The 26,031-nt window shown below is 40.3% G+C and overlaps 1 protein-coding gene across 4 annotated transcripts in view; it reads right to left on the bottom strand.

The window, feature by feature from the left end:
• The window catches only part of OTUD7A (OTU deubiquitinase 7A), a 121,253-nt gene that overhangs the window by 13,393 nt on the left and 81,829 nt on the right, over positions 1 to 26,031 (bottom strand). For all 4 annotated transcript variants that reach the window (XM_040077180.2, XM_040077179.1, XM_040077178.2 and 1 more), the window contains 7 exons: positions 22,446 to 22,602; positions 21,181 to 21,332; positions 11,430 to 11,612; positions 9,358 to 9,576; positions 4,220 to 4,321; positions 2,645 to 2,772; positions 1,815 to 1,927 (listed from right to left, as the gene is read on the bottom strand). In XM_040077180.2, coding sequence (XP_039933114.1) covers positions 1,815 to 1,927; positions 2,645 to 2,772; positions 4,220 to 4,321; positions 9,358 to 9,576; positions 11,430 to 11,612; positions 21,181 to 21,265 — 830 coding nt within the window. In that variant the 5' untranslated portion in view covers positions 21,266 to 21,332; positions 22,446 to 22,602. The remainder of the gene's footprint in view (positions 1 to 1,814; positions 1,928 to 2,644; positions 2,773 to 4,219; positions 4,322 to 9,357; positions 9,577 to 11,429; positions 11,613 to 21,180; positions 21,333 to 22,445; positions 22,603 to 26,031) is intronic.

Here is a 26,031-nt window from a genome sequence, read left to right as displayed (position 1 = left end):
TTTCAATTCAGTGCCCCTGCTTTTACTTGTAAATGGAGATAAATGAAGCAATTATGTTAATCTAGAATTTGTTTTTTACATTTACAGGAAGCTGTACAAATCTGTTTCAAAACAAGAATCTGCTTCACAAGTTTGCTCTGCTTTACATGCTGGAAACAAGAACTTAAGGACCAGGTTTTTCTGTCTTTCCTTTTTCTCTTTTTCTGACTTCCCAGCCTCAGAATGAGAGTGCTCTCAAAGGAGAAATCTTGGGAAATTTAGTAACAATTGCTGATCTCCTTTGCATGTAGATCACTCTGAAAAATAACTAAAAGAAGTTTGCAGTTGAATGAGGCAGCACAATTCCAGCCTGAGGTTTGTCACTGAATTCTTTTGAAGCAGATACAACTTCTGATGCTTTAGCTAATTCTGACAGCAAAGGAAAACATCTCATCTACAGTTCAAAGACTGATGTGCAAGCTTGCTTAATATAGCACCAAACTAGAGGACATAATATACCCCATCTCAAAAATACTATTTTGATATTCCTTTTCCTTGTCAAGGACCCCACTTTGAACATGGGCTCATTAAACTGAAAAAATAATTCATCTTGCCACATTCATTCTATCTCTGGAATGAATGTAAAGAGAAGTATACATTCACTTCTTGAAAAGGGTAAGTTTCTTGCCTGATTCATCTTTGACTATTTAAAAGGAAAAAATTAACAGTTGGCTATTTGTATTTACTTTATTTTGATTGGGAAAAAAAGATAAATGCAAACCATGATGAGAAGGTTATTTATGTACTAGTACCACTCCCTGTGTAGGTACCTGGGAACTGAAGGTTGGCTGCCTGGCAAAGGTAACATTTGAGGGCAGCTCTGACTAGGAGATACTGCAAATGTGTGGTACATGGGACATACAGAATGAGACAGAATAAGTCAGAGAAAACTGGGGCTGAATGACCAGATTAAATAGAAATATGAACTGAACTGCATTAGAAAACTGAAATGCATCAACAGAAAAATATCTACAAACACAGGAAACAAACTAGAGATTAAAATGGAAATAACTTTTCTTTTTTCACTTCAGAATAGAAGAAAATGAGATGCACTGTGGCTGACGAGTTTCTAAGCAAAGTCCTCCTGAATTCCTAGAATTATCTATCATTAAAATCACAAGGTTAAAGGGAAAATAAAATATTCTTTCAGAGCGCAAAGAATATTTTCTACAAACTTTGTTACTCTCATTGTACTCTATGCCTTATTTTGTCAGTTTACTCATCACCACACATGATTTTCTCCAGGGGAAATAGTAGGTAGAGAAAATTGTGCACTGAGCAAGCACTAAATATTTTTAGTGATAAACACTAGAAACAAAAACGAAAGCTTCTGCATTCTGAAGGCTAGTCAATAATCCTGTCCTCTGGGGATAACTGCACTGAAAGCGAGGGGTTTATCACACTGGCTATTTAAAGCAGATTCTGTATGTGGGTCAGGAGAAATTAAATATTGTAGATACTGTTTCTTCCCAAACCTTTTCCCAAATATACTCCTGGAAAAAAAGCAAAGCGATACTGCCAACATGCTTGTTCCACAACCGAAGCAATTATATTAAACCCAGACTCTTTTGGATACAAAATAACCTCAAGTTGGTGCGGCAACTGTATAAGAAAATATCACCAAAACGCTCAATATTATAACTGGATATTTAGCCAGTTCTGCCATGCCAAAAGAGTACAGCAGTTGCAAAGATAGTGTGGTGGTGCTCTGAACACCTTTCCCCAGCTGGCACTCAGAACAAAGCCTGAGGGATCGTGCCACAGCCTGAACTTACCCGCCACCGGTGCCGCCGTTCTTGCTGAAATGCGTGCGCGGCTCGCTGGACGCCAGCTTGAGCAGCTCGTTCCACTCGCGCTCCCACTCCTCCTCCGTGTACACCAACCCTGACTGCGGGGCAGAGGGAAACGCTGTCACCGCCCTGCTGGCACACGCTGGGAACAGGGCGCTGGAGCACTGCTCACAGCGAACTGGACTCACTTCAGTATCCTGAACCATTAATGGTTCAACATTTCTGCTCAGCTGAAACAATGTTAATGTATCAAAAAGATCTAAAATATCAAGTGTTGAGTCAGAGCATTCACTTGTTTGCCTTCAGGATTACTCCTGAAATTGGCTTTTCTAGCCACTGCCTAGGCACAGACATCTTCAGGAAATAGTAACATGCTGAAGGTACGGCTTTCAATCAAAAGTCAACCCAAATTTACAGATGATTTTAGTCAGAACACTTCCACTCAATATTTGGCCACAGCTCTAAAAATCCTAATTCATGATTCTGGGAAATCTTTCCTAAAGGGGGTTCTCTCTCATTTGTGGATTTCATCCACTCATTTTAAAATCCTTTGATAGCTAAATTACACATTTTATTTTCTACAGGTTCCAAATGCATCTTACACCTTTTAGGCACAAAACTCTACATAGTTATACCCACAAAGCTACAAACACATTTGCATTCTGGTATGAAAATTTCAAATACAAGTATCCCCTTTCCCCATACAAAATGGCAGCACAAGGAATTTGATAGCAATGAAAACTTTCACAGCAAACTTCAGAAGAATGCTTTTAACCCGAAATGACTTAACAAGTCTGTCTTTGGGCCATACAGACCTCTTTATTCTGCTGAGTCTGTTGCCATCTCCATCTTCTTTTCAGTGCTTCCCTTTCAGCTCCACTTCTCATCATAGTATAGAGGGCTTTCCGTAACACGAGGTCCCGGTCGTGAAATCCCCACATCCCTAAGGCAGCACAAGATGAGACCAAGTTTTAAAGAAGCTACTGTGAAATAGAAATAGCTAATACATAATTGAAGAGTCTCCCTGGCAAATAATTCACTCACTATTTTTAAGGTTTCCAGAAGGGAGAGTCATCACAAATAAGCTAATGAACAACAAGAGGGAGTTCCAACACATTTTAAGCTTTGATGAAGGAATGACCAAGGATTTGAGCTGGTTCAGTGTTTGCTTGCAGGCAACTCCAACTTTGCTGCAAGCCATGGAATATTCAGTGCACGGGCTGGTTTTAACTGCAGTTGCCAGCAGGCACAAGGATGGCAACGAGCACTGCAGGCACCTCTCGGAATCATGGATGGTGCTGGCCCCCAAAAGGCTCTGGTTCTCACACAGCAGGAAATTTCTTTTGGTTTCAACACCAAATGAAGAGACAAGAGCTCAAGATGATAGAAAGTCTAAAAATACAACCAGCCACAGGCTTGCAAGTTATTTTAAGACAACGAAACATATTTATATGGTTGGGAATGGCAACCTACACCAAAAGAAAGCAGAGTTGTCCCAGTCCTGTGCCTACGGACAGCCATGTTTCAGTCACCACATTGTCAGCTACCGAGTTCAGGTCACAATACTCCAGACATTTGCAGTAATTAACACACAAAATAAAGTAGACAAAGATAAAAGGATCCTTGGAAACAGCAAAAACTCTTTTCTAACTGCTTCTTTCAACAACAAGAGTCTCTTCAAAATATTAAAAATTCCAGTGTTTTTTTAAAAGTCACTTTTCGGAGTACTTTTCATAGAAGATTTTAGCAATGGCAAAAAATCTAACTTTCCTCATAATAGGTTAGGATGTAGAAAGCACATGAGAGACCTTCAGCTTCACAGGTTTCTGGTGATTTGAAGAAAGGCTTAAAAAAATCTTGTATTAAAAAATTAATTTATCAATTAGAAATTATTTTAATTCACCCCAAAATGAAATTATTTTAATTCACCCAATATGTTTCACATATGCTTCAACTCTACAAGTAACTGAGATAATAGCTTGACACTGCATTCTTGAAACAGCAGAGAACTGTCTGAAGAAAATCAAGAGAATGAATGAAATTCCTTGCACATAATGAGGACAATCCTGCAGAAGCACCTGGAATTTGCCTGTTCCAGATCTGTCAAGAACACGAAAAATATAAGGAAAATACAAATCACTGGTGTCTGTGATTCATGGGTTTGGATACTATTTCAGCTATACTTTTATATCCTGAGAAACCTTTTCCTTTCCTGCTTTAGGCATGCTTGAGGGAAACAACACTACAGCGAGATGTGAAGGACATTCTGCTCCAGAATCAGACTTTCAATGCCAATCTTTACATCTCGAGTGTTTCTGAGCTTTGGCTGGGGTTAGAGCAGAGCAGTGAATACTCCTGGCAGAAGGTTTCCTGCCCAGACTGGCCCTTACCTAGAGAGGCAGCATGCAGGAGGCAGTTTCCATCCCCCGTTGTCGCCAGGGGCAGCAGGCGCTTGCAGCTTGTGCACACTGTGGACCACCAATTGAGGCGTCCTGGAAAGGAAACACCTGTTACAGGGGAGAGGAACCTGCAACAGGAGCAGGGCTCAGTGCAGGAGGGGTAACCATGAACAGCTTCAGCTTGAATGTAATGCCAGACATCAAAACTGAAAAGATTAGACTTGAGGCAGATAAACTATTCTCTGCATGGATCTAGAAAAGAAAAGAGCACCTTTAATTGATTTTCATCTTCCAGTCTCATCCAGGGATGGATTTCCAAGGAGTTTATTGCCTTAATACTATTATGAGCCTTGCTGTCAGTTCCTAAACATAATCGACATTGGCCTCCCACACGCGCATGACAGATTACATGAAGGCAATAAAGGAATTTTCCTTATGTCAAAAGACCAAAGTAATATGTATGTGGTAATCAAGAGATGTTACTATAAAGGTAAGTTTATTAAGTAAATTACTTCAATGAGATGGATTGTTTCAACATCTGATTCTCCTCTCATTTCCCACAGTGTAAATCATTATTAGCTCTACTAATACCAACAGCTACACTATTAGAGAATTAAAATGACACCAAAGCATAGCCTGAGGTGAATGTGGCCTTTCTCTTTTGGGAATACTCAGAGAATCAGTTATCCATCATTGCTATGTGAAGCGTGTTTTACAGATTATAAACCAGAGATGGATTCTGGAAAAGCCTGGCAAAAAGGACAGATATTCAATGAAGAAACAAGTCATGAATACTATCACTGCCCAAACCCACATTAAAAGTAGGTAATTCCTGGCACACAGGTTGTCACTTTTAAGTGTGCCACTTAAAACTGGAGTGTTAAGTCATGGTCAAAAGGTCATGTGAGCACTTCTACTAGAAAGAAGGCAAATGGGGGTAATTGTGTAACATCTCTGGGGATGAGGAAGAGCAGATGATTAACAGGGATGAGTAGAGCTGGTACATTTCCCAAGACCTGGCAGAGCTGTGGGTAATGCACAAGTGAATAATTGAATGAATAATGCAATAGGCAGACCTTTTCTCCCTGTTTCTTGACTGGAAAGCTGGGAGGTAATAGCATCTATACATTTGTACAGGCAGTATTGCACTTAAGGTTAAACCCCAAACAGAAGGAAGATCAAACAACAAATAACTGTCTCTCCATTAATAAGTTTTCATTACAAAATTATACTGAAGTTTATTTGTAACTACAGGTAATACACATTAGGGGAAAATAGTGTAGCAATACTTATTATGTACCCCAATTATTTGTTCTGGGTACTTAGAAGTATGGAATTAAATTGCAATTAGTCAGAATACGTTAAGAGTGCCACGTTCTAAAGATGCATAGCAGATCAATAAGCACATCAGGTAATCCTCAAATTATTTTAACAGCTGGTTTGTAAATGCACAAAGGGTTCTTGAGTTCTAAATTAAATATGCAATAAAGAAACTTAATTTAAAGCACTATTAGACACCTTTGGAAAAAACAAGATCATTTTTAGAAACTCCTGAATCTGTGAAATAACAACTTGCCACCTGTTTTTAGCAGAATGTTTTGATGGAATCATATTCAGCAATAAGTTACACCAAGGTGCTGTGTAAAAAAACAGTGAGAAGACCTAAAACCAGACAGAGCTTAGGTAGAACTTAAAGAAATAATGAGTGGAATTGCTTTGCAGATTAACCAACATCTGTTGGTAAGAAATGCCAAGGTCTGGTGTTTATGCATCTTTTGAGTACCAGGAGGTTTCTATAAAAGTGATCTTCCATCAAGTGCATTCCACAAAAAGCATTTGGGGCCTTGGTTAACATCACAAAGCTCATGGCTGACCAAAAAAATAGCAGATATGGGTTTAATGGGTCCCTTTAGAGAAAAAACAGGAAAATGGAGCTTAAATGAAAACTGAGATCAAACATTTCCACAATTTTGGTGGATTGGTTTGGGGGACATGAAGCCAGCCTTAACAGCATATTAGTGTTTACTTTGGCTGTAGCTGTATAAAATGCTTCCTAGAAAACACAAACATGAGCACAGAAAGAAAAGTGTAGGAAAACAGCCCTTGGACTTTCATAAAGTATACTTGTACTATTTGTATTGAATGGTATTTCAGCACTGTAATAGAATTGGGTTTTCTTTCAGTTAAAAACACAGTGTTAGACCAGCCATTCCTCTGCCTGTACTGTTTTTTAAAACACAGTGCTCCAGTACAGCAGAAGTTTTCATTTTATCTCTCTTTGTGTCAACCCACACATTAACAACACACAGGGGAGCATGTGTCTATAATGAAAATCAACTTGCTGCAGCAAAATATTTAGAATTATAAAACTGCTTTCACACAGCTTTCATTTAATATTATGAGTACCTCGAGCAATCCTCTGTTGAAGAACCACAGCGATTGCTGCCAGAGCTCACAGAGATCAGTCTGCCTTTTACCCACAAGCTGACCTCATTCCAATTCTGGCAATAATCAACAGTCGAGTTTACAAGATGAACAAAACCTCAGAATGTTTTTATGGCTGTGATGCTTTCTATCCTTTCAGAGGAATATTTGGAAAGCAATCATATTAAGGAGTAAATAATACACTGCAGCAGTGGGGAGTAAATAAATCACACTGCCTTTCTCTGGGCCTTGCCTTTATCGCTTCACACAGCACTTTGCAGTAAACTGGGAATTTTGTTCTGAGTTTCCAAACAGATAGGATGTGACCAGGACATGCTGTTGCAAATAGATGTCAAGGCAGCAAGAGCTTAAGCATATTAAAAAAGAACACAAAAACTTTACAGGCTTTTACAGACACCCAGCTCATATGGCCACTTCAGAGCCCATGTGTTAGTGGCAATTCTGCTTTCCCAGTCCAGGCTTTGGGAGTAATAAGCCATTAGTTCCTAGCAAATTTCCTCCTCCTTTTGCCTAATCAGCCTCTTTCATATTTCTTTTCTCTTGAAATTCATGGCATTATATCCAAGTACACTCCCCTCTTCCTTTAACATCCCCAACCTCAGCTACAAAAGCTACTGTCCTTCATGGGATTTGGTCTGAAATAGATTTTAGGCTCTTTGCAGGGAATGCACCTCATCTTTTAGTTTAGTGTCATTGACCAAACCATAGTCAATTGTTGGTAGGAGACAATAAAACGTCTAATACTCTGTGGCTTTCCTATTAATTCAGTCTCTTCATTTTGTACAACAAATCAGATTAAATAAATAAAATAGGCAGGGAAGTGAATATATTTACATCTAAAACCATGGCAAAAGGTTTATTTCTATGAAGCCTTACACGATTTTCTTAAGCAAACTGTTTGATCTGTTTTACTTACTTGAAATACAGAAGTGTTTCCCAGGAATTCCAGGTTATTTGAATGAAATGCTCACAAAGTAAACTAAGTCTGTGTAGGCTACAAGGAAACCTGTGATCAAAATCCTGAGTACATCAAATGGTAAAAACCTCTCCTTTCCAGGATGCAAGAGGCTCGGGGGATGAAGGCACTTTTCCAGTGTGTGTCAAGTTACTGCCCTAATTAATGTGCAAAAAGAATGAATGATTTATTCTAATTTTCAGAGAGGTTTGACAGAGGAATGCTAAGAGGCAGCAAATTCAGTAGTTTCTGCAGCCATTTCAAGTTCAAAGCCAGTCAGCTCTGTATGGATTAGAGGATGTCAGCTCTAAATTCACATATTCTTTGATTTTAAGGTCAGAAAGCTTCTGTGATCCTCTAGTTCATGCTAGACTCTAAAGGCTGTAATTGCACTGTAGCAGGTAGAGCAACAATGGTACTGTACCAAGGCATCTTCTGATATTCCTTTGGAATTTGGAGGGTTTGGCAGAGCTGCCAGAGGGAGAATCATCCTACTTTTTTCCTGTCCTCCTTTGGTTAGCTAGTTCTTAGAGAAACTGGATATATTTTCTTGATAGGTGACTTGCAGTTTTCATGCTTCATAGCTGCCTGGTAGCATTCCTACCTTATTTTACACTGCTATTTCTTCCCCAAAAAAGGCCTTCTGAACACTGCTTGGGGTTCTGTTGGTTGTTTGTAGGTTTTGTTTCCTTCTCCTTAAGTATGTATTGGTTGAGGCTATTATCTAAGTATGTCTGGCTTTTCAATTACCAAAGCCAAAAGAGAGCACACAACAACACCTCCTAAGTACTCAGTAGGACACCAGATTAGCAGAGCTCCTGCCTCAAATGAGAGCTCCACTTTGGGGCTCACACAGGGCACCAGGGCTGGAGAATGAATCCCAGATCAATCCAGAGTGTCACACAAGCCAGTAGAGCAATCCACACACACAAAAGCAACTGTCTATTCCATCTCCCACAAGCAACCATGAAATCTGATTTTACAACTCTTTTACATCACATGGGTTGGGCATTTCACTATACAGATGTGTTCATTTCATGGTTCATTAGCACTCCTGCTGTTTCATAACACACCAATACTAATTTTAAAGAGATTTCTCCATATCCTTCAAAATTGGCTTAAAACTTTAAACTACTAATAGATGTGAATTAACATCAATTTTAAATATCTACACTTTTTTCCCCATGGCAATACTGAAGTATTACTTTAAAATTATGTAGTTCCTCATTTAAAAAAATAATAAATACATAAAATACGTATCTAAAAACTATTTTCCCAAGCTGCAACAGAACTTGAAGATGTTTCCTTTCACAGTCACTGCAATGCAATTTCCTCATGAGAAGTGGAAGTACCAACTCCCTCTGACCATCCAGACTCATGTCCTTCTCTATTGCATGACTTCCCCGCTAGGCCTTTCCTTTCTTTCCCAATTTCTTTGTTTTATTAACTAAATTGGACCGCTTTTTCTGTAATGTTTTAAAAGAAACAGAGGATTGGGATATGTGTCATTTGGCAAAGAAGTTGCTTTTACTCTCTGCCTTTTATTTCCCAGGCAGGACGTGCAAGCTCCAGACGTGAAGCAGGATTAGAAATGCCAGCCCGAATGTTGGATTGGCCACCTACTGACAGCCACGGTGTCACCCAGCTGTGACAGACCCCACAGTGTGACCCAGCTGTTACAGACCCCACAGTGTGACCCAGCCATGACAGACCCCACGGTGTCACCCACCTGCTTGCTCCAACGCAACCATGGTGGCCTGCTCGATCAAGTCCCGCTCGATGAAGCTCCTGAAGTCCTCGCTGTACACGCTCAGGTCTGGCAGCTGGAATGTGTAGATGGGCATCTCCAAAGGGAACTGCTCATTGCTGCAGTCGTTTGCTACATGTGAGCGAGCAAGGGAGACTATGGCTGAGCTGGCATGGGAAATTCCTCTGGAAAGACGCTTTTCTGTTCAGAAACCAAAGAGAAGTTAGATCTGTACCACTGCATAAAAGGCTGGCAATGGCAAGGCTGGTGATTGCACATTTATTTCACTAGAAATTTATTCTACATCTTGTCTGCTACCTTTTTCAGATTATTTCCCTACTGTAAAAGATTGCTTGTTCCTATTACAGAACCCTTTGGCCAGCCAGAGGAACTTGATTCTCCTTCTAGCAAAACAGACCAGCAGGAAAAATAACAAAATATGAAAGACAAATATTCCTATAAAATTTTTTCTTGATCTATCTTAGGTTTTCAAAGATTCATTGAGAGAAAAATTTATTGACCGACAGATGATAGTCAGTTAATGCTTTGCACTCCCAATTAAAGCTTACTTTAACATAACTTATCACTAATAGTGTTTTTAAGACATCTCAAACTGACTAATGGTTATTTAAAATTACCTTTCTTGCAATTTGTGAAACTTTTGTTTCTCTAATGGATCCAAGTCTTTCTAATTTTGCGAGTTAAATTGCACTCCCTAAATTATCCAAAATTGAGAGAGAGGGTAAAAGGTTTGATTTTGCATTTGTGCAGGGCAGCAGCTCCACGTGACATCCCCTCGCTGCCACTCCATCACCCCTCCCAGCACAGCCGAGCCCAGTCCTCCCCTGCTGGCTGCATCCTTCACTCCTTGGTGCAAACCAAGGTGCTCCTTTCCCTTCTCTGCTCCTCCCTGAACACCCCTAGGTCCCCCTGGCAGTCAGAGGTGGCTCTCTGACCAGAAGATCCTCAGCTACACAATGAGCTGGCAGCCAAATTCCTGTCAGTCCAGGCGGTCAAAGCCAGACGTACCCCACACTACCTACTGCACCCACTAAACATCAGATGGACATCTCAGTGCAAACTGTATCCCAAAGAAGCTGAAGGGACATGGCTTTATCAACTGTGCTGCTCTTCCTCCCTTTAGTTGTATTCAGAGCTTTAAGGAGTCATAAGAAGTTCCACAGTTCCTTTTCTTCTGATGGAAGTCAACAATTTTGAAAAAGCTTTATTGAAACTCCTACGTACTGATGCTATTTCCTGTTTAATAGGAGGGAAGAGCCAGCAGGAGAAGGGAAGCCCTTGTGTTCCTTTCAGCGGCTGCACAGAAAGCCATCACCAGGCTACTGCTATTATCTGCCTACATGACAAGCTGTCAGACCTGCAGATTTGTTTTGGTGCAAACCACAGCTTCTTGAGAAATTCATAGAAAAAAACTGCAACCCAACAGTCAGAGAGAGAAAGATCTGAAATAAAACCCGTAAGAGGTCTGCAAACAGAAAAGTAAATTCTAATGCTTATCATCCTATACTGGAAATTAACTGTCAGAGGTAGTTGACTAATTTTTCTTTAGGTTTCAATTTCTATTCAGCAGGGGATAGGAGGCAGTTTCTGTGGAACCACAAAAGAATAAAATTTTAAAGCTGAAAGTTACTCATAGTCTTCATACACCCTATTCACACACTGTGAGTAAGAATGCAAAGAGTGAAATACGGATTTTTAAACCTCTTTGTTTGTTTGCTTCAATAAGCATAGCAAACTGTATACAAGAGTGACACCCTCTAATTAACTCCTTTTATAAGTACCACAGGACTGCTTGGGGACAACACATTTAACTTCATTCACATATTAACAAAAACAACTTGCAGAGCTGAGGCAGAGCTCACAACCACAGAAACATGACAGATAGGGTCTAGCAGCAGCTCTGAGCCCCGTGACAATGGCACAGCTCACCGGCTGCTGGCACATGGCCTCCCACTCCCTGCAGCCAAGCACAGCTCCCAAGCAGACAGGTTAGAGACTCACCTGTCCCCCAAACCCCCCAGAGGAGCTCTTACCTTGGGCAATGTCATCCTGCCTTTGCAGGCAGGGCCTCTCAGCCTTGGTCACCTGTGGAGGCTGCTCTGGCTCCTGCTGCTTGTAAAACCTGCCCTCGTTGAACACCTGGGGCAGGTTGGCCGTGTGCACCTGCCGCAGCTGCTCATAGTCATTCAAAGCTGCTGTCAGGTCCCAGTTCTTGCCTGCAAAACAGCAAAGGAACCATGTGCTCACCCCTGTCTAGGGAGCAGCTACCCCCAGCACCCTCCTGGGCCCACACACACAGCCTGTGGCATCCCAACGCAGCAGCACTGTGGGAAGAAGTGTCAAAGACAGCTACCACTGAGTAAAAGCCACCATCCACTGCTCTCCTGTCATCCACAAACCCCAAATCTATGACATCGTATCACAGGAGATGATCAAGGCCGGGACTTCCCTTGCTCAGATTCCAATGAAATGGCTCCAGAAATCAGCAATTTAGGATGAACTCTAAATCCCACTGAGAGAGAGCAATAATTTGCAATTGTGTGGTTGTATTAATAACAAATAATAATTAGGAGCAATGATGGAAAGACAAGATTGATCGCATCATAGCTCAAAAGACTGAGAAACTCGCTTATCTTTCATTTGCAAAACAGAATGCAAACACAAAATACTTTAGGTCCCTTTATCTCACACAGGCGAGAACTTGTTCTCTTAGAGATTTTAAAAGCCTTTTAGAAAGCAGGTAATATAGGACAGTATTCCATAACAAAACCTGCAGCGAGACTCAGCCAATGTGGTTCCATGTCTGTGGGAGCTGCTCGTGGAACCTGTCAGCACAGAATCCTCAAAAGGATTTGCTTCCACCTTCTACTTCAGCATATTGCTCTGACCAGCAACCACAGAATGCAGGCCAGTATCCAGAGATGCACAAATCTGTTTAGTACAGGTGGTGAAACAGGATTTGTCATTCTCAAAAATCATGAAAAACATCTTGAGATGTCTGTCTGCTATTTTTAAAACAATCCTGCTAAGTTAAGATACAGAGATGTGTACTATTCTCCAAGTACTTCATTCTGATTGGAAAATTAAAAATATTTAATAAGAAAGAGAGACCCTATAAGTTAGGTGAGACTTTCAGAGCATTCCACAAGCACTTTTCCTGGCGATTCAAAAGTAACCTGATAGTGACTCATATGTGATTTATTACACCATAGAAGATTGTCATTTTATGTACTTTGAGAAGCTGCATTACCTGAGTGGCAGTTAAAGATAACTTACTTGCTTACACCAAGGAGATAAACTAAATATAGTACAAAGCAGTTTTAAACAGATAAAAGAAAGCCTTTTACTGTTACAGTCATATCTGTGAAGAACAAAAACCTGACTGAAGAAGGAAAAAATAGCACAAACAGCTGGTACCTACAGGGTTGAGCTAAACTACCTCAGGTTTCGAAGTACTAACAAAATTCTGAAAGGAGAATTGGTATCATTGAGCAAGAATGCTATCTAGCCCCTGAGCAGACTATAATATAAACCACCATGTGAGACATACAGCATTGTTCTGTAATGCTTAAATTACCTATTAGAAAGTCTGTCGGACAGACTGTAGATTCAGTGAAAATTGTCAGAGATACTGGAACAAGAACTTCAGTTATTGCCAGAATTTGTTCACCAAAATTCCTATGCAGAATGAATGGCCGTAATCCAGTCAGGGCTCTGCTGTAACTTTACACACATCCCAACCAAGTTACACAACCCAAAGAGGCAGAGCCATGAGTGTGTTCCCTAAACCAATCAGTGTTTGGAGTAAGAACTGCTTTTCTTTGGTTCTGGTTTCAAAAGGCATTTTAGACACATTTTAAAATTCTTCTTCTCAACCATAAAAACAATAAAGTAAATTTAAAAAAAAAAAAAGGTGGCAATAAGTATAATTCTAGGAAATGTAGCTTTAAACAAAACATTATTATTGTAGTATTGGCAATGCTACAAACCGAGGGCTGTGTGACTCCCAGGAACAACCTGGATTCATTGAGTACAGATCCCTGAGTACCAGACCTGTAGCAGTGGAACACAGCCAGCATTTCTCAGGGCATCCCCTGCAGTTCCCCTGCTCAAGATTTTTTCATGTTTAATTCAGAAGCTAACAAAAATCCCAGTGCATGTGCTGTAAGTGGCTGCTGTGTGACAGGGCTTTGATGTACGTAAGAGGAAAGGAGAAAATCAGCAGACTCACAGAAATCCCGCTGGCCTCAGTTTTAAGCCAAATGCAATCACCTTATATAAAAGCTCTGTCATAAAAATTACATTGAGCCTTCAGAAAGCAGGCTCACAGTGTGCTGCATTTAAAACTGGATTGCACTTCAGTTATGCTCCATGGTACGTTGTAGCAACTGAACTTCTAATACAGACTTGAAACTTTACAAAAATTAAAATTTCTATACCTAAAGCAGAAGTATTTTATTTTCAAATCTCTCCATATCCCTGGATTTGTCCCATCTCCTAAACAGAAGCACCGATTCAGCACCCAAGCCATAAACTTCAGAGAACCAACACAGGAAATTACGATTGGACTCACTTTCCCTAAATTTGCTGGAGCCTCCAAGCACTGAAATGCAAGAAAAACATTCAACCAAACTAAAGAACATATTCAGCACCTTTCCATCTCCATGAAATAGTGTTTTTGAAAATTAGACACCCTCACTGACCAGCATAAGTGTTCCCAGCTACCCTCTCCACTGGAAAGATGGAAGGATTCCCCCTTTGCCGCTCTCCGTTTTGTTTATACTTCCACAAGTAAATACAAATGACAATTTTATTTTTTTTCCCCATTGCCCATTAAAAAAGAGGCAAATTCATCAGTTTTGGAGAACGAGCAAAGAAAAATCCTAAGTGAAAATAAAGGATACTGGAGACAGCAAAGAAAATTAGAGAAAATAAAGAGAACAAAACTAAGGGTTTTATGAAAGATACTGAGAGAAGAAATACAAATAGGTACAAAAATTTAATGCAGTGCAAAATAGATTTTAAAAATTTAACAAATCTAATAAAAAATCTGATGCAATTTGGAGCACAGGAACAGACTGAAAGAGGAAGTCTTCTCCTAAGTTCTGTTTGTATCTGTCTCCCGTGTTCTTCTCTGACATCTCCCAGACCCTGCTCCTCACACAACTCCCTTCTCTGTCACATCTCTCATGGTCTTTGCAATCTCCTGCACAGGCACCCAAGAGAAAGGACCAGTCTTTCCTACCCCCACAGAGGTTATGTCTGAAGGACAAGTAACAGGCAATACTTTACTCTGCATAATTTCATCAATTAAATTAAGTCAAGTAAAAGCTTTTTTTGCAATTTGATAGACAAAAGCAACACAAGACTATTTTTTAGATTGTCTATTTTTGTTTCCCTGTTGCTTATCTAATGCACCCCATTCACTGACTGCTTCTTTGTTTATATGACATATGATTGTATTTAAAAAGGCATTTCAGAGGCATAGCAACGTTGTTTCAGTGCACACAGTCACATCAGATGACAAGCCACTGGCAGCTCTGTATCAGTAACAATTTGCACCAAACCAGCACCAAGTAGTTTCTCAGGAAACACTTCCAGTTTCAAATGGCCAGAGAACATCAGTCAGCAAAAAAGCTGGAGCAGCACAAAGTTGGTTAGAAAACACAGGTAGTGGAATCATGATCAGGGTGCTGGAACCAAATCAGCTCACTGACTGAACAGAAAGAAGCCTCTTACTGAGCAACTGCTTCCTGAACAGCTACATGTGCTACAAGTCAGCAGGTGTGCAATTTAACAACACTCAGAGGTCTCTGCTTTGAAACCAAGTCCTTCTTGTTTGGAGGAAAAACACACACACACCCACAGACACACACACACACAAAAAATTTTTGCAGATGAGTAAGGAAGGGAAGATACACTGCGGCTGAAGGCTGGTACTGATGTTTTAATGGCAGAGATAGCAGACGCCTACATAAAAGGGAAATTCAGAAATAAACACAGCTACACTGTGAAGTTTCTGCCCTAAATAATGGTTCTTTGAATAACAACAGGAGGCCTCATGAGCTTGAAGAAAAAACCAAAGATTTAGATAATATATGGCCTAAGAATCTACTTACCAATTTTTGCCTTACCACCTCAAACTAGATTAGCAGAGGGTTAATAAACAAAGTGCTAAAGAACACCATAACTAGGATTCACCTTAGAAGCACTGATAAAATTACAGACTCAAAGAATAGATTAGGTTGCAAGGAACCTCAAAGATCATTTCATTCCAACCCCCTGCCATGGGCAGGGACACCTACCACAGGACCAGATTGCTCCAAGCCCCATCCAACCTGGCCTTGGACACTTCCAGGGACGCAGGGCCATCCACAACTTGTCCGAACAACCTGTGCCAGGGCCTCACCACCCTCACAGGGAAGAGTTTCTTCCCAATATTTAATCTAACCCTGCCCTCTTTCAGTTTGAAGCCATTCCCCCTTGTGTTATCACTCATGCTCCTGACAAAAGCCCCTGTCCAGCTCTCTTGGAGCCCTTTTAGGTGTTGGAAGGTGCTCTAAGATGTTCCCAGAGCCTTCTCTTCCCCAACAGCCCAAGGGTGTCATACAAAGGTGCTCCAGCCCTCTGAGCATCTTCATGGCCTCCTCTGGACATGTCCTGAGAGGTCCCTTGGGGGAGCAAAGCTGGATGCAGCACTTCAGGTGGGGTGTCACATGGGCATTCTCCAGTGCTATAACCCCAGAGCAACATATTATTTAGTCTTTGGGTTTTTTTGCTTTGTATTGCTTTGGCTAACACATTATAGCTTAGTGGGGTTGTAATAGTTAATAAATCTGTTATCTTTCACTTCTTAAATCAGGTATAATGGAAATCAAGAGGATTTTATCATTAATTAGTAGGAAAAGCAAACTTGCAACTATTACACAGTTCCCCCCAGCCCCCAAGATTTCAAATATCCACCTACTCCAATATGTTAAAAAGAACATTTGAAAGGTCACCAGAAATTCCTGATTTAATGATAAATAAAATGCTGGAAAGGACGCAATTTGAGATGGGGAGCTAGGAAAGACCTAATAGAACAATGAAGGGCAACTTGCAGCAACAACATGTATAGACAGGACTTCAGCAGAGGAAACGTTCAAAGGGACAGGAAACACTGCTCGGAGTGAAACAGGACCAATGGACCCAGTGGGATCCAGCCATTATGGGACAACATCAGCCGAGTGGGAAGAAGTTAACTTGCAGTCAGACAAGAATAATCTGAGGAAGGCACTAAGCATCAAGACAATATCCATGAAATGCACCTGTAAGTGCAACTTGAAGGCAAGACAGAAACACCCCAGGCTAATGCAAAGAAGTCTGTTTTTACAAACCATCTGCTAATAAAGCAATCCTCAAGCTCAGTTTAAATGCAGGCACTTCTTCCTGTTTGGCATGAAGTAGTTTAACAAATATTTACAGGCAAAAGGTAGGAAGAACTTCAGACCAGCTTTTTTCCTTCTGAAAACTAATACACAAAATTAGGATAAAATTAGACCGTGTGCTTTAAAACAAGATTTCATTTTGGTCCATGTTCTGAAAGTAAAATAATGCAGCAAGGCCATTTTGGTAACACATGCCTTGTTTTCTGCTAGAATGCAAAGTCACTCCAAACGGAACTGGCAGCTGGAAATGACAGTTTTGCTCTCTGCTTAATGAGACACTGGTAGCAGCTCAGCTTCCTCTTCCCATTGCCAAGCCTTCCACAAGAGAACTAAAAAAGAAACCATCTGAGGGAGAAGAGAATGAGAGACTATTTTTGGGGAGTTAGTTTTGTACACTCAATCACATGACAGCACTGTAAATGTCTCTCTCTCTATATAAATAAATTACACACTTTTCTTTGAATTCTGCTTGTATACATTGTTCTTAGGAGATGTCTCTGTACTGCAGTTCTGTCTTTTTCCACAGGGCCAGTCACCTTTCCTGCTCACATTTCATGACTGGAAAGCCAATCTCCCAGTTCCTGAGTTTATGTTCAGCTATGTACCCATCAATTAAGCGCTGTTTGAAGCTGGAAAAAGACAGGAGTTATTTTTATAGAATGGTGAAATACCACATCATTTATATAAATAAATGAAACCTTTTATACAAGACAAAAGGGCAACTTTTCAGTTAAATACATTCTTTTAGAATCAGTTTGTATTATTATAATTTCACAAATCCTCCAGTACCTGATGATTGCCTACATTGTTGGCATCCTAAAGTATTTCATCCCATGCCTTCCCCCTCTGCTCCAGGGGTCACTGCCTGCACACCTGCTGCTCCCTGAAAACTGAGCTGTTTTCTCAGTGGTCTCTGAGTTCATCCACACCTACAGCCCTGACACTGTGAACCACATACAGTACAACTTGTTTTAAAGATTAAACTATTTTCTTTAATGGTGTTTCTGCCTTAGGGCACATTTTAAGTAGATTATATATAAACACACCAGCATTACATTCTACGTACAAGAGAATCAAGGTGCCAGCCCAGACTATCCAGGAGGGCAAGGGATGTGCCCTCCTCATCCCTAGACATTGGGGAATTTGGAGCTCACACAGCTGAAGGGAAGGAAATCAATTCTCCACCATGGAGAGCTCTCAGTTTGTGCTTAAGAGTGTTCCCAAAGCTGAGTGAGCCAAAGGAGTCTTCTCAGTGACCAGAAGGCACCTTGAACGCACAGAGGTGACATCTGGAGAGTCTTGCAGCTGATTTCCTGTTTCCCTCTGACACGAGGCTGGGCCATTTCTGAATTCACTCCTGCCCAAAGCAGTGATACACGTCTGCCGGCACAGGCTGCTTTTCAAACTGTTTTGCTAAGGTTGTTTCTGTCACCTGGGTCACATTTATTGTCAAATTGCTCTATCTATATTAACCACTCAAGTGAAGGCTTTTTTTAGGCTGTTTTTATATAAATCAGCAAAGGTTGAGAATGAAAGGCTGAAAAGGCAGACCCAGTGAAGGTTCACAAAACGTAATTTCTACTCTCCATCACCTCATATACGCAAAAATGCTTTCAGTTCTTGAGATCACGTAAACAAGGTAAAAACCTCAGGAAGTGGCAAACAATGTCTGAGATAGGAAATGAAACATGAAGAGTCGGTAAGTAATCATCCAAAAATGAAAGCAAAGCTGGAAAATAACATTTCTAAGGAACAAATGGTTTAGCGTGTGTGTATAATCCACTAACACAGAATAGGTACAGCTAATGATATGTAATTGAAATGTATGAATATTAATAATTAATTTGAAATAGCTATAAGCATCTTAATAAATATGGAAATCCAATATTAGACCTTTATACCAGATACCAGCCATGAAAATGTTATATAACTATTATTTTTTTAAAATCTCTTTGCCTCTTCATTTCAAAAGTAGAATGGACACTTTCTGAAAGATACATGCAGCAGAATGTTTTCTGAGCTAGAGAGACAAGCAGCTGCACTCAATAAAAAGCTCAGCAGAAGAAAACTGCAGGGATTTTACCAGCAGGATAGGCAGAGTATAGAAACATCAAGTGAGCCAACATTTAGGACAGCTTCTGGCAATGTAGAAAATCTATATGGAATGTATAGATTTTTTAGCTATTTGCACAACATTCAGTGTGTGTTTAACTCACGCACTTCCTGCCGGGACAAACAACACACTGTGCACAACTGTGCTGTGGATGTAGTAGGACATAATCAAAGCAAAACAATTAATATGTTAAAATAATTGGATAAGGAAGGAGAAATTGGTATCCTTGCTTATCTACAGGATAGTGAAATTGAAGAAATTTCCCCCAAGGATGAACAAAAGAAAGAGCATTGGCTTTGAAAAGGAGTTACTCCATAGGAGCACACTGTGAAAATTCAGTCTGAGCAAATTATAAAAATAGAATTTTTGAGTGGATCAGAAAGAGCAAAGGGGTACGAGATCATAGAAGATCTGACCAAAACTTGTGATTACATGGAAATGAGGGTCTACACAAGCTTTTTTTGGCTCCAAGTTCACTACAACTGTCATTTTTGGGGCTACAAACAACCAAACCTTGAAAATTCTGGGAAATATTTGTGCACACCTGTTTTTGAAGTTTGATTGTAACTATGGACATCATCATTCCAAGGCCAGGTACAAGGCATTGGCACCATGGGGTGGGGGGTTGCTCTTCTGAATATTGTTTATATTACTGTTAAGAAGCTACTCCATGGGTTTCAGTGCTGCTCACAGAGAACTGACACACTGGGATAGTCAAAAGGCTGTGAGGGTGCCAGTCCCTGTTGTGTCCTTTTTAAACAAATGAGAAACCACTCCATCAATGGCTGTCTCCCAGCACAAGACATGACCAGCGTTAGAAGCTGTTCGACCAATTGCAGCTACAGCCACAAGGGCTGAAATGGTTGTCTGAGCACATCTTGTTCAGAACTTGCACCAATCCCTTTTACTTTGAGAAATTCCTGTGTAGGAGGAAATGATTTGGGGCAGATGCATATGTCTATTAGTCTGTCAAAATAATTAGATTGTTTATTTCTTATTTCTTTGTTAGTATGTTCTATGTGAATCTATTCATCTACAGAAATGAGAAGTACAACATGGAGAAACTCTATTCGAAGTTTATTTGAAAGCATTACTCTTTATAGAAAGGAAAACAAGGTAAGTAACTCTCCTGAAAGACCTCTGATATGTAGGAACCCTTTGAAATTTTGGCAATGCTCTATCAGCACAATAACTGACAATCTGTCCTGAGATAGCTGAGAAAAATCTCATGTTCTTTTCCTAAAAGACCATCAGACTAAGACAGACTCTAGGCGAGAATGACAGGTTGATCAAATCAGCCAGACAAAACAGAGGGTTCTTAAATATAGCAAGCCTATGCTGATATTCCTTGCTAGGCATTCCAAGATTTTATTTCATGTATCAGACTACTTGGGAAATGCTGCAGAATTGTGTGCACCTCCATGTTAATAATCTATCGTGCCTTATTACTGAAAAGCCCAGAGTAAAGGAAGAACTCAACACAAAATGAAAAACTTTCAGCATACATAAACTGAAACAGCTCTGGCAAAAAGGAGATAAAGCAAACCCCAAACCTCTTAGGCAGCAAGTACAGTATGGAAGTATGGAACCAACTTGCAATTTACAGATATCATCTACTCTTCTCCAGCCTCCCATCTTCACAATTATTGTTAGCCCACATGAGGAGAAACGAACAAACCCAACTATTATGAAACGCTCTCAAATATCAATGGTGTCTTTCCACTTTTAAGCCTATAAACCTAAAAACAACTACAACAAGATGAATAAATACAGTTATTTTTACAATACAGCCTCTTAATTGTTTTCCAACCTAGCCACCTGGCTGCCATGCTGTGAAGTTCAGGTATGCATATTAACCAGTGGGACCCGAAAATACCTCTGGTGTCTTTATCACTGTACAGTAAATCCTTTTCAGACTAAGCACAGTGACATGAGAAACTTACAATTCTTTTCAGGCAGCTGAATATGAAAATTCAGCTAAAGTCTCCTCCCTTCTCTCACTGGCACATAAACATTTAGGGCTTGACTCTTGGTAACTTAACACAGCAATCTAGAACTAAGACTTAAAGTTTTTTGTTAAAAACACCTGCCTTAGTATAATCTATGGTCAGCTTATTACAACAGTTGACTTGGTAAAAATACTAAGAAATATCTGTTACCATAGCCCTGAGCTCTCTTGTTATGACTGGTTCTTGGTTTAAGCAAGCAGTGAACACAGGAAATGGTTGTGTCCCACAAGTTTACCTTCTAGTAAGTCTCTTGCCAGACCTGGTTCTGCCCCTGTGGACCGAACAAAGTCTGACAGGACTGCATCCATATCAAGAGTCATGTGATCATTCAGAGGTGCTGCCAGACATGCAGCAGCAGGATTCACTGGCTGGCTAAAAGGTCTCCATCTGCCAAGGAGAAAAAGAAACAGGTTTTAGAATATACTCCTGGGCGACATAAACAACATTTTTCCTCTATTCCCTAAACAAGACTAATAAAAAAGCTAAAACATACAAATTGCAGCATATTAAAATAAACAGCATTTGTCATCCATCTCTGCCTTAGCCTAGAGCTGCTGATCACTCACACTGGAAGCTTTTCTCTATCTTAGTATTTCATATTTTTATTGATTTTTCTTATGTGCAGCTCATAAATAGCTTTGCAACTTGACTCAGTTCAGCTAAACACAGGATCGGTTTATTAAAAGCACAATCACCAGATCATTGTCACGGCTCATAAACTGAGGTTTAGCAAGGATTTAAATGCCTAGAGCTCTTTTGCCTTACTAATACGAACACAAACACAGCAGGACTTAGGATTTGTTCTTTTATTTGCCTTGCCAATACAGCTTCTGTAATTTATAGATTCTCTGCTGTGCTGGATCTGGCTGGGATGGAGTTAATTTTCTTCTTTCCTTTTCTAGAACTGTGGTTAAACCCATGTTCATAACAGCTGATATTACAGTAATTTATGAGGCTTATTTGTTTTATTTCCTTTCATTGGTGACCAATGCTGTAGCTGCTGAACAATTTTTACTGTGTTTATGAGCAGCCCATGGGGGACAATCTTACCAGTGTGCTCTCCTGGGGGCACGATCACCCAGGGACCTGTTAGGCAGCAGATCATGTTTAGCCCCAAGTGAAATGTAACAATGTCTGGCATTGGAATTTTTCTTGCCAAATCCATGGCCAACAAAAATATATCTGCTCTACTGCATTTACTGCATTTTGCATCTTCTTTTCATTTCTGAAAACAGGAACCTCCTCCTAGGCAATGCTCTTTACAAACATAAAATAGAAATTAAAGCTGGCACCACAAGAAGGGTTCATGCTAGGCAAGCTGTTAAAACAGCTGGAATTTAAAACACAGTCATCCTAAGCATATTTCCATACTTCAACCCTGCCTGCACTGCTGCTGAAATAGTGCAAAGCAAAGAAAACAGGATGAAATGAAACAATACACAAAGTAAGGAAAACTATACGTTTTACTTTCATGCTTGCTATTCACTGGTCAAAGTTTACCTTTGAGCATGAATTGGATTTTTCCTGTTGATTCCTCCTCACAGGCTCAGTTGCAACTTTACCTCGTGCCAAGGGTAAGGACTGGCATGGGAATTTTCTATTGGCAGCAGATGATGTTGGTTGACTCTTGCTTGCACCACAGCTACAGGGAAATAAACTGTGAAATAAATTGGAATCCAATTAATTTCACTGTCCCCTCCATGAAACAGTCCTTTCCTCCTTCATGTTTAGTTACCTGGTTATAGTTTGCCTGAAAAATGGAATGCTTTTGCTTTCTTAGACATTGCCTTTTTCTGTAAGTCCATATCCCTGCTACACTGCAATAATTTACCTTCTGCCTCAGGGGGATGGGGTCCTTCTCAGCCTCCTCCATGAGGACTGGCCACTAAACCCAACTCAGTCCAACAAACTAAAACTTTGTGGGATATAAAAATCACAGAACCATAGAATTGTTACAGTTGGAAGATACTTTTAAGATCACGGAATCAATGAGGCTGGAAAAGACCTCTGTGGTGGTTTCAGGCAGATTTTGAGATCTGAGATGATCAAATCCAAACCATGACGTGACACCACCTTATCAACTAGACCACGGCAGTAAGGGCCATGTCCAGTCTTTCCTTAAACATCCCCAGGGATGGTGAATCCACCACCTCCCTGAGCAGCCCATTCCAATTTTCATCAAGAAACTCCTCCTGATGTCCAACCAGAACCTCCCCTGGAGCGCCTTAAAGCCATGTGCTCCTGTCCTGTCACTTATTTGGGAGAAGAGTGACACCCATCTCACCACAACCCTCTTTCAGGCCAGAGCCATAAGGTGCCCCTCAGCTCCCTTTTCTCCAGGCTAGACAACTCGAGCTCCCTCCCAGCCCCTATGCTCTGTGGATACCAATTCCAGGTTTTTCAGGACAAAGGTAGATTACACATATAATTCTACTCATTAAATGTTCTTTTGGCCTCTACACTGTACCACCCCCCATTTCAGATATTTTATACTATTTATACAAATGTATCATTATGTTTAGGCCACATGAGGACAGCAGGGGAGGTGATCTTTTCCTCTCTATTCAGACCTGGCAAGACTCATCTGGAATATTATGTCAATTTCTGGATCCACAACACAAGAATGACATGGACATGCTGGAGTGAGTCCAGTGAAGGACCACAAACCACAGTGGATCACCTGTGTGCGAGGGAAATGTTTCTAAAAGGTAATCCTAATGAAGATGCAGTAACAGAAGAAAAGCTGGAAATACTGAGGAGACTAGTTAAAAAGGAATGCAGATTTTCTGGAAAGAGAACTACCTTAATGGATTATGGCCAAATTTGACATCTAAGCTCTGTCTCAACGGAATCTGTTCCAATGCAAACGCAGGACAAAAATGCTACTTTTATTTTTAACAAACACTCATACATAGATACACTGTACTCAACAGCACTAATCTGTACGAAAAGATCACCAGAAACTGAATACAACTAATTTCTTTGGTGACTACAAGAAAGAACAAAATTAATCTTAGCCAGCAGGACGGAAACATATGGATCAAACGAAAGGAACCTGCCAGAGATGATACAAAGCATTGGTGCATTTCAGATCACCACCAGAAGTGACTCAGTAGTATAATGAGTGTTAATTTAAAATGCACCAGCTGGGCACTCAAGTACAGTCACTGTGTGGGGGCTGGAGTGCTCATGAGTTTGGGGAGCTGAAGTGCATATCAGCCTGGAGAAGCCAATTCATGAGCTCAGAATCAGCATTACTTCAGTATTTCCAACGGTACAAAAAGACATCCTTCTCAGAGCAAAAGACAAGCGCAATCTCTGCATTTATGATGTCACCATCATCTCAAAATGACCACATAGAATCTATACTCAGGAAGCAAAGAGCCGAGTTGGCAGGATCCTCTCTGCATACATTTGAACTAACAATGCTTTTTTCCCCATGGAAGTTGTTTGCCCATCCCTCTAGAATTTAGATTAAAAAAACCAAACAAAACAAGAAAAAAACCAACAGAAAAAGTCTTAAAATATTATTTTTGGCAGAAAAATACTACCAGCAGTGAAAACCCACCGAGACAGAAGTGTAAAAAGTAAGCAAAAAAGAAAATAAATTATAAATTCTAAAGGAGGCAGTGACTCAGAAGGCAGGTGGCTCTCAGACCACTTCTCCCCTAAGAGACTTGGTCTCTCCTCACCTAAGGAACCATCAGCACCACCTTTACTCTCGATGATTTGTCAGAGCATTAACACAACTGACACTAAATACACACAGGGAGCAATCTAACACAATCCTTCATCTCACACCACCCGTCCACGAGCACCCCTCCTCCCGTGGTTAACACTACAGACACACACAGACACCTGCAGTTTTCATTTCAAATGGGTCACACGTGACACACAAACGTCACTTTGAACTGAATGCAAATTGAAACACCTTGGCCATCAACAACACAGCCACACCTTGGTTTTCACTCACTATCTGGCCAAACTTGTTCCCTAAAAAATTTCTTATTTATACAGTGCAAATACAAGAGGCAGTGGAATTGGACAATTTGTTGTATATTATAAGAAAAGGAATTTTTAAAGTATTTAAAAAGGAAATACTGATTACTTTGAAATGTTAAGATGGGCTAATAGAACTTGAAATCAATTTAGTAGAATCTCAGTTACATTTGATCTTTGCTTCTCCTTTAAGTACCTCCCTCTCAAAGCTGAGCCATACTTGGAAGTAAACAGTCTTTACCTGAATCTAAATTTAGCTTCTTCAAAATCAAATAGCTTCACCCAGTTTAATGATATGAAGTTTTTTGGGTTTTTTTTCCTAAAGAACTTAAAGAGATGCACAGGGATAAATAATGGAGCAAAAGCAACCATGTTAAAACAAGTTCCATCCCATGCATCCAGAACAGACACAGCTGACAAAACCAAAGTGAGGAACAGAGAGAAAACAGCAGATACTGGATGAATCGTCAGGAAGACAGAATGACTAAGCTGCAACTGAGATCTTTCACTTTCCTAATTTTCAAAGAAAGGATGAAATAAGCACCATCAGTAAGATGCACAGGCCTGGTGCTCTGGGAAACGGATGGAGACACCCAGTGCTTGCATTAAAGCAGCTCCCCCAGGCTGTTCTATGTCCCTGCAGTGTGGCAGGGCTCAGGGCCTGTTTAAACCGCTGCTGGCTCTCAGCTGCACAAAAGTGCACTCAGCTCCTGGGTGCAACATTCCTGCTGCTTGGGCTGCCTGTGAAGGCAGAAAGACCCTCTTTGTGCACAGTTTGAGACTTTGAAAAGAATTCTTTCTGACAGGCCACAATTGATGGGAAATGCCATCCTTCTACAATATTGACAATATTATGAAATTAAACCACTCTTTATTAGTTTAAACTATTAAGGAAAAATCTCTAATTAAACAATCAAGCTCAGTACAAAAGATTTGTTTAGGAGGAAAACAACAGCTTTAAGGGAAGTGGTAGTTAATGCAGACCACTTTAGAAAGTGGAGATGGTATTTTTTTCTGCTAACTGGATTAAAAGGCACTAGTCGAAGAAGCCAAATCAATTATAATTACCTAAACAAAAGATTACTGT

The sequence above is a fragment of the Hirundo rustica genome, chromosome 13, assembly GCF_015227805.2.
Source record: "Hirundo rustica isolate bHirRus1 chromosome 13, bHirRus1.pri.v3, whole genome shotgun sequence".
NCBI lineage: Eukaryota > Metazoa > Chordata > Aves > Passeriformes > Hirundinidae > Hirundo > Hirundo rustica.
The sequence above is the reverse complement of the archived record's forward strand: the minus strand, read 5'-3'. Positions and strand labels throughout refer to the sequence as shown.